At 37.1% G+C, this 9,467-nt stretch overlaps 1 protein-coding gene across 1 annotated transcript in view; it reads left to right on the top strand.

Moving 5' to 3' along the window:
• EPB41L2 (erythrocyte membrane protein band 4.1-like 2) overlaps positions 1–9,467 on the top strand; it is a 71,951-nt gene that overhangs the window by 47,269 nt on the left and 15,215 nt on the right. The window contains exons 12-13 of the mRNA XM_010574703.1: positions 1,830–1,892; positions 4,722–4,868. Of these exons, the coding sequence (XP_010573005.1) occupies positions 1,830–1,892; positions 4,722–4,868 (210 nt within the window). The remainder of the gene's footprint in view (positions 1–1,829; positions 1,893–4,721; positions 4,869–9,467) is intronic.

The raw sequence follows: 9,467 nt of genomic DNA on the forward strand, positions 1-9,467 counted from the left end.
CAGTTTATGTTAAAATGCTTATCTCCTGTGTGCATTGACTGGAATGCACATCTCCAAAGTTCTGTTTAGATCTGAAAAGTGAAATTCCTAAAAACTGAATTCAGAAAACTGTGAATGCTTTAAAATCAGCTTTTTTGTTACTCCAGATTTCAGATGTTTCTGCTCTACAGTGGTGTGTGCAAAGTTGAGTCTGTCCAAGGCACTTTTTTTTTTTTGTAAGTCCTTTGATTAATCTTTAGCAGCAGTTAAGGTGGAGACTGATTTCATTCATTAGCTGGGATTGCAGGTTGTGTCAGACTTGAATCACTGGAGTCTGAACATTCTTTGAAATACACTGTTAAAATTGCCATACAGGAGCCTCAGTCACACTAATAATGTTGCTCTGATCATCTGGAGTGGTTGACAAAATGCCTCCTTTCCTTCTATCTGCTGTGCATGTTACAGCAATACGACTAGAAAAAGGTATTTATTTTGACCTTCACAGGAAATATGAAACTAAATATTGTAGAATCAAAAAGGGGGAGGGCCTGTTCAATGTTATATTTAAAAAAGTTTGTTAAACCAATTAAATCAATACAAGGTACATACTAAAAACATGCTAAATACAACATGATGTCATTAAAAACACTAATTTAAGTATAAAATAATGAAAAACATGTCTTTAAAGACTTTCTCAATTTTTCTGTAACTGGATTCAATCCATCATTTGTAACATAAAGTTGCAGAAAATAGAACCACAGATAAATAAGAAATGAATAAAAATGTGGTATGTACCACATCATGTGTGCATTCACACAGAATCCAAAATGCAACGCTGTACAGTAAGTAAACCCCTCTTCAAATTTATGTACTTGCACAGTGTTGACTTCTAAATGCATCTTTTCCTAAGATTAGCAGGTGATATTTGTACCTGTGGAAAGACTGGAAAGTCGTTTGCTTTGTAAAAAACACTGTTCCTTAACGCATTCAGAATACTCGTAGGTAAGATAAGATTAGGTATCATTTCCAACAGAGTGCATTGCAGTTTGAAGAAGAATATATTCACCTAAAAAGGAGGGAGGTGTGCAAGTAACTCATCCCAAGACAGCAACATTCTTAAAATAATTAAGACAGTTTGTAAATACAGTATTTAGATGTTTGACTTGAATCATAGTTTCTCTTAGCAAAAGAACTCATGCATTAGATTCCATTTTCCCATCAACTTGTTGCAAAGTTTAAGGTGCTTACCATAGATATTACGCACATCATGTTTTTTTCTTTACTCATTCTTAAATTTCCATCTGGGAAAACACTGACAAGTAGAGCAAGAGAGGGACACAGTGTGAAACTTCCATTTTTCATGTCACTTATGCCAAATAACTACTTCAGCCATTCTACGACAATGTAGGTGAAGGAAGACCAAAGTCGCTTAATAATTTCAACATCTGGGGCCGAAACAGTAAAGGTCTGTAAATATAGCACGCTTTGCAGCATTTACAAAGAGATGAAGCCTCTGTGTTAGTCTATAAGCGTATGTTAACAGTTCCTTTTCTTGATAATTTGCCACGTGCTTACATAGGTGGAATCTGAAGAGGAGGAAGCACAGCAGAAGGTGCATGGTTGGTTTTTTTTACAATTAAATCTGGCTGTATCTGCCTGCCTTATTAGCACCCTAAACTTAATGTGAATTTAGTCTGAATTGTGCCTTTTCACCTTACCATTTTATTTCCTTTATTTAACTGTCTGATTCTAAGGGCCTTTTTTATTTACTTGCTGGTACATTTTATGTTTTTTTTTTTTGTTTGTTTGTTTTTTTTTTTTTTGTGTGTGTGTGTGGCTTAACTTCACAGAGCAATTCCTTGAGAGTAGACGGGGAAAATATTTATGTCAGACATAGCAATTTAATGTTGGAGGTTTGTATATAATATAAGAAACACTTTCCCTTCTCACGGGCTGCCAAGCTGCATGGGATGGGAGGTCACTTGCAGGCTGTTACAGACACAGTGCATGAAGTGCATGGGGTAAAAACAGCTTGGAAATGTTGCATGTTATCATTCTAGTTTCTGAGTTTAAATTTAAAAGGAAAAACAACAAAAAACAACAACAACAAAACCCTAACAAATCCAAACAAACAAAAAACCCCCTCAGCTTGAATGTTGAATGTACATTTTATGTATTTTTGCTAGATGTTTTCAAGGTGGCAGCTGGGAATAATAGCCCTATTTAGATAAAGCAAACACATGGGTCCAATTCATAATCCTAAATGGGATTTTTATACATTGCTCCTCAATGTGTGCATCTTCTGTTGAGCATGGTTGCTAGTTTTCACCAGTTTAATCAACCTTTATCAAATACATTGTCTGAATAAATGGAGTTAGTAAGGCACAAGCAGTGGTACAAGTGTGGAAAAACTAATTCTGGTTCTGATGCTCATTGATATGGGGAGCTTTGAGAAATGTATGTGAGGATCAGATTTTTAAAGGGCATGTTTAGATATGCTTCTGAATCTTTGCTTTATTTTTTCACTTTTCAAGTGGAAGTAATTCTTGCTTCCTAAAGGTTGGTTTTCATTGAAGATGAGCAACAGCAAAGAGCTTTGAACAGTATGTTAATGTGTAGTGTTTTGTCACTGAAGTAGAGATTTTTATCATAAGAATTTCCATATAGTCTGTTAATCTGGATTATTTTATCAAAGACTATCTGTAGTTATAATCAGTATCCTTTAACTTGTGGTTAATAACATAAGCTAGTAACTGAAGAAATTTTAGAAAATCCTACTGCTGTCTAATTTTTTTTTCCTTATTATTCATCCAGATGGGGCTATAAATAATTCCCTTTGTCACAAAAACTGTCTTTTAAAAAATCATTGGGTTTGTTCAGTAATAAGGAGATATATGAATCGCAGTAACCCAACTAATATGGTTTTTGGCTTTTTGCAGCTTTTGCTCACTATTGAAACTTTGCTTGTGTATAACTTACTAAAGCACTGGAAGTGCCTTGCATAATTGTGCTTTCATCAAGTCCAAGAAACGTGCCTTGTGTCAAACCAAGACAGGTTTTAAAATGATGACATGATTGTTATGACCTTATTTGTGTAATAGAATGCCTTTGACATAAGGTTTTACTTCACTCAGAAAATACATACTTTAGGGGGACATATTTGATGTCTTGTTTGTTACTCCTAGATTAAAGGTGAAGCATTGGTCCTGTGACAATATGAACCTACTGAGTTGCCAGAAGGGGAGAGGTCTTAGTGTTCAAAGCGCATGTGTGAATATTTGCAGAATTAGGAAATAGAAGTGCAGGACTGAACTGTTATCGGGTCTGAACATGCAAGTGAAAAGGAATTAGAAACTAATGAGTTTGTACTGGATTTGGATTTTTCATGACTTAAGACAAGGTGTCTTTGCAGTGTGAGCACTGACTATAAAAACCCTAACCAAAACGTTAAGTAAAATTTCAGAATGTTCTGTTACAAGGTATATAAAATCTCTTTACAAAAACCCAGATGCTTTGCCTAAATTATTGTATCTGATTACATTCTTTTGATAAAACTTCATTAATAATTATGTCTACATTGATATTATTCCATTTTAATCTTCAGTCTTTTAATTCTGTACTAAAAATGGATCTGAGGCTTAAACTTGAATTTCACCACAGAATACTGAAAAAATATTCTTGTGTTAGAGTGTACATAACCAACATAGGCTTCTCTCAAAACCTGGCATGTTGGAAGGAGGACAAATTATGACAGCAGAGAGAAACCTGCTCTTCCCACCAAAGCCAATCATTGTATTTAAAGGATAATGTATTTCCAAGGTAGCTAAGTAGATAGATTTTTGCCTACTTAACCACAACAGTTACGTTTCTGCATAGCTCCTGATCCTTATGTCTGCTACTGTATCTGGTATAAAGTGAAAGACTATCTTGTAGTTATTTCATCCAAGGTGCTACAGCTTAGCCTCAATGGGTCATCACAAAATCTAACTCAATATTCACACTGTGGTGTCCCCTTTGGCACTTGCCTATGTAGGTGCAATTTAGAGAGAACATCTCTTTGGTACTGATGTGCACAAAAACTATCCCTACTGGAATGCTGTGTCTGCTGTCAGGTTCTTAAATGTGGAATTGGCAGATATCAGGCTTTAAATCTGATTCTTCCAGTAAGTTTAAGCCTACATGACGGGCACAATGAGTAGTCCCTCTGAAGTTAAGCAGGTGATAGTTGCTTGCATATTTGGCCCTGTAGTATTGTCTTCACAGAAGTATTTTTCATGGAGCTTTTATATCAAGAAAGACACATTTTTATAATGCTTCTTGGGTTAGACTATTCTTTCTTACAGCTACCTTCAGTAATGTTAGTTGTGCAATAAATAGCCCAAAACGTTTGCTTCTGTGCTTACCAATTTTAGATGAAAGCAAGCAACTCATCATGGTTTTGATGAAAACAGCCCTCTGTTAAATAACCATGCACAGCATTATTTTTCCTTTGCCTGAAAATATGGAAGAAACAGTGTATGAGTGGCCCTTTGTTACAAAAACAGAACCAAAAAATCTTGGTTCCCTTTAGCCTTGAACTTTTTTATTTTAAGGTACTCCAAAGAAGAATAGCTCTTCAGACACAAGGCACTTTCCTTGGTTTGGTTTCTTTTTTTTTCTTTTCTTTTTTTTTTTTTTTTCCAGTTAAGTTTGCTTTTGTTGTCGTGTTTTGTCCTACTTTGTTTTACATTGCGGGTTGCTAGGACCTGGATAAGACCCAGGACGACTTACTGAAACACCAGGCTAGCATTAGTGAGCTCAAGCGCAATTTCATGGAATCCACACCTGAACCACGCCCAAATGAGTGGGAAAAGCGGCGTATCACACCTCTGTCCCTACAGACACAAGGGGTATGTCACTGCAGACACTTGTCCATATGCGTTTCCATACAACCCTGTATGTAATACAGTAAATGCAGTTTGTCCTTTAGAGTAACACTTTCTTTGGCTAATGTAATATTTGTTTATACTAAGTGTACATTAACTTTTTACCACTTACCATTGGACCTGACTTTCAATAATGTGTAGAATTTTATTCTTCTACAAGAACAACTGAATTAGAATCACTAGAAAAAAATGGAAGTGATGGCAGTATTTTCCTGTGTGTTAAGGACAGCTTAAATTTCATTCTGATTTACACAGATTGATGGAGATAACTTTTCAGTGACAATAGAACTTTTCCCTCCTTTTCCCTCTATAACTCTTCATAGACAGCTTGTGCATAAACACGCACACAGCCTGTGTATTGTTGCAGAAGGACCTTACATGATCAGTTAATTTACAGTGTTGACTTCTTTGGGACGTATTTAATGTAGTTATTAAAATTTGCTCACCTTAATCTCCAAAAGTCTGTATAATGAATTTATCTACTTTTTCTCTATACCTCCTTCCTGACTGAACCTTAAAACAGCAGTTTGGAAAACGATTCTCTACCAACATCATCCTGAAAGCTTGTGGCAAGAAAACTACCCAGATAAATATATCTTGCTGTTGTGAAACTTTTAGTTTTATGGGGTGTTATTTGCTGCTTCTTTCATAAGAGTAGAAGAGCAAATCAGTCTTTGAAAGCAATCAGTTTATCTTCTGTTGTTATCCTTTTCTTTCACCATTGTTCCTACTCTTCCCTCCTAAGTATACTGTTGTCCTATCCCATTCAATTCTTAAGTATTCAGTCCCGAGAGAGGTGAACTTTAAATTAAGCTTGCTCGATGCTACCAAATGATTTTTGTTAATAAGACATTATTTCAATAAGATACTTAAGAAATCTGAACTGTGAGTGTGTGCATACAGATAATACAGTCAGTGACTGTATGGATCACTTCTTTAATGACTATTTTGTTAATTTATGGTTACTGCCAAGAAATGATTCCTCAAGTTTCTGAGTAGTACCTGAATATTTCTACACCTAGTGGTATATGCATAGGTACAAATGCTGGTCAAATTTTCAAATGTCCATGACACATTGGTTCATTTAATAGCTCTAAATATCTTTTTGGTTAAAATAAGACATTTATATAAAAGTGTAACTTAATTTTTGTTATGTGGTTGTGTGTATTTTCTGTGTTGACTTCTTTGTATTGAAGTTGAGGCCCTGCCAAGTTCTTTTATCTCTGTAATTTTTTTTCCTCATCTAGTATGTTCTGTCACTTTAAGATGGTTTGGTTTTATGTTTATGTATAGTGTGTGTCTGTCTTATTGCTTGTTGATTTAAACTGGTTTTATAAAATGAAAACCAAATAGAAGAAAGGAGACCACATTTTCCAAGTGAAAACACTGCCTGGGAAGGAGAAGCAATGGACTGCAATGCCATGGATTGCTGGAGCAAAACCAGAGGAGACCAATAAGGTGGCTGCCCTGAAACCTACTGCCTTTTTGCTGTATCTGCTGTGGGCTAGCTTGGGCACTTCTTTCTCCCCAGCCCCCCCCCCCAATGGAGATAACTTTTTTAAGCCAGTACTGAAAGGAGAAGGTTGAGCTGTAAACCAGGATCCATGTGTGTGTGTGTATATGTGTATATATATTTTTTTTTATATATATATATATATACACACATGAATGCCAGCAACATGCTGCTTAGAGCACCAAACTAGCTATGAAGTTCTGAATGGCTACTGTTTGAAAAGAAAACCAATTTTTCACCAGAAAATTACCGTATTTTATGTGACTAGGATGACAGCAAAACATGTATTTCCATTCTATATGGAAATAATTGTCTGCAGTTATTTGACACTTCACACAAGAACTTTTGCTTTATCTGTTCACTATGTAATCATTATTCAAATCAATAACGCTGTAGAAGCAGCTTCATTTCAAAGGCAACCTGGTTCTGAGTACCTCCACACTTCCATACCTCTCCTTTCATCCAGAGAAAGAGTGAAGTTTTCTCCCCTATAAGCTGATTTAACATCTATGCAGTGAAAAATGCTATATAACCAGTGGGACTACTAGCAGTGTGATAGTGATGATGGGTAGCAATTATGATGTTGCTTTTTTACATCACTTTTGGACTATTTTCCACCACCTAGGAATTGGGACAAAGGTAGGTTAATGTAAAGCTGTCAGTCCTAGTTCAGTAACATATATAAATATGAATATTGGGAAACAGTATATTTCCATCCTAAATTATTTGTTGATGGATAGAAGTTTGTGTTCAAATGTTTTGCTACCCCCAATTTATAAACTTGCTGGTATTAGTAGACTAATACATTGCTCAGTCCTATTCCTGGACTGTATGTTTCCTTGCCTATCTTTTAAGATAGTTGGACAATAGACGAGAATAAAGCAGGGATACCACTGCTAATAGTCTTTCTTTTCTTCTTTCTTTTGCTCCAGTGAAAATACTTGCAAATTGGTCATTTTCTGTGTATGAGAAATGTTATTTTGGGTACATCTTGTTTGTGCCACTATACTTCTGTATGACTGTACTCCCACAAATGCACAGCATCTGTGACTTAATTATAACAGAAATTGTGACACTTTGATATGTATGTCACAAATATGTGAAATGTTGTTATGTTATGGATACCCACAATATTTTTTTTTTTTAATCCATCCCTCCCACTTGTAAACAGTATTTCATGTTAGTGTATATGACTATGTACCAGAAGGAATTTGCCAGGAATTTAAACATCTGTACAGGCTGATACATTATTGTAACTACAGTACTTTGATGAAAAGTGCCAATTCTATACATTTAATCATTTTTACTAAATGCCTCCTGAGGGAACAGGGGTTACGTTATCAAACAAATTGTGTAATTAGAGTTTTACTTCTAAAAGATTAGAAGACCTAAAAATTTGAAGGTGGTAAAATGCAAAAAGATGGGTTGTGTGTGCCTGTCTTTAATTACATACATATGTGGGGAGAGAGGGAAAGAGACAGACACAGTCTGATCACATGCCACATAAAGATGTCCCGTTCCCCCCCCCCCCTTTTTTTTTTACTGCTTTGAGTCGTTAGAAAACATGTGGTACCCGAGTACGGTAGGAGTATCATGAACATTTTTTACTTTTGATGTAATCTATTAATAGATAAACATTTATTGGGCATGGTAAACTAGGGAAAGAAAGTGGGAGCTAGGAACACTTTGCCCGGATGGATATTGAATGTTGCATGAGGGCAGGTTTAATAATTTGCATTCACATTAACTTTTCTTAACCACCTTTGAAATCTACTTAAAAATTCATTGTAGGGAAAAAATATAGGTGTTCTTTTTCTTTTCCTTCTCTGTTCTTCTGCATGCCATATGTGTTGTAGTATATGTACAGTAGCATGGTGTAACTTACGTCAGTTCAGATTCTACACCGCTACTCACAGAGTCCACATGGACTGCAGTTGTCTGCATGGCACCTTGGCTTTCCTCTGGCGTGTGCTTCTGCTGCAATTGTCTGTAGTGCTGTTCTCTAAGACAGAAGTGTATCTTACTGAATGTTGTCAAAATGTGTGTTATGTCCATGTTAGGCATTTGTTAGATTATTGGCTTTTTATTTTAACTGGTTTTACTTCTACCTTAGTACAAGAGCTCATGGAAGGAAAACTGGAATAAAGACTTTTTAGCCTTTTCAGAGGCTTGTACCCACATGAACTTTAAGTTTGCTTTACCGTACAGATTTATCGTACTACAGAAAATAAGCCAGACTATGAACGTAATTTATGCTTTAAAGCAGCACACCCTTTTAACATATGTTTGAATAAAACAAGTTTTCCCGGTAGGATGGGAAAGGCTTTTTGAAAACAGATTCTTTAACAGAAACGAATTTGCTTAGTTTACTTAAGCATTTGCAAAACATGTATGTAACATATAAAGAAAACCTCGTTTCAGCGTTGTGGGTGTGTATTGTTCAAAGCAAACGTATCTGACTGCCCTGAAGCTCTGAGCCAATTAGGCATCAGAAGGTGTTAAAACTGGATTTTTAAAAGGGAAAGATCCCAGGGGGAATCAATACAGAATTACTGCCTAAGCAAACGGTTCTCTTTGGAAAATCCGCGGCAGCGTTAATGTTTTTAACTTTTATAGCGTGATATGCGTGGTGGAGAGATGCAGTATTAGAGCACGAGTGCGTGGCGTGGGGACAGCGGCGTTCTGTCCCGTCTGTCGGCGTGTCGCCTCTCGGCGTCCGTGCGTCCCCCGTCCCTGCTCCTACAGCGTCCTCCCAGCCGAGTCCTGTTCCTCGTCGCGTTTCTCTCTTGCCAGACCTTTCCTTTGTAGGTGGCTGCCGCTCCTCCGTCACTGTTTAATTCTGTCCTTTCCCTTTTCTAACTCGTCTAGAGCCTAGAAGAGGAGATAACGTCCATTTTGTTTAGTAAGGAGGGCTTCCGCGCTGGCACCGGAGGGCCCTTCGCCGCCGCCAGCGTGGGGCCAGCAGAGGGCGCTGCGGGGGAAGAGACCGCCGCCTCGGCCGCGCCGCCGCCCCAGGTGCTCCCCCCCGCCCCGCCGCCGCGCTCCTCCCG

This window comes from Haliaeetus leucocephalus, unplaced genomic scaffold, assembly GCF_000737465.1.
Source record: "Haliaeetus leucocephalus isolate CR32 unplaced genomic scaffold, Haliaeetus_leucocephalus-4.0 Scaffold450, whole genome shotgun sequence".
NCBI lineage: Eukaryota > Metazoa > Chordata > Aves > Accipitriformes > Accipitridae > Haliaeetus > Haliaeetus leucocephalus.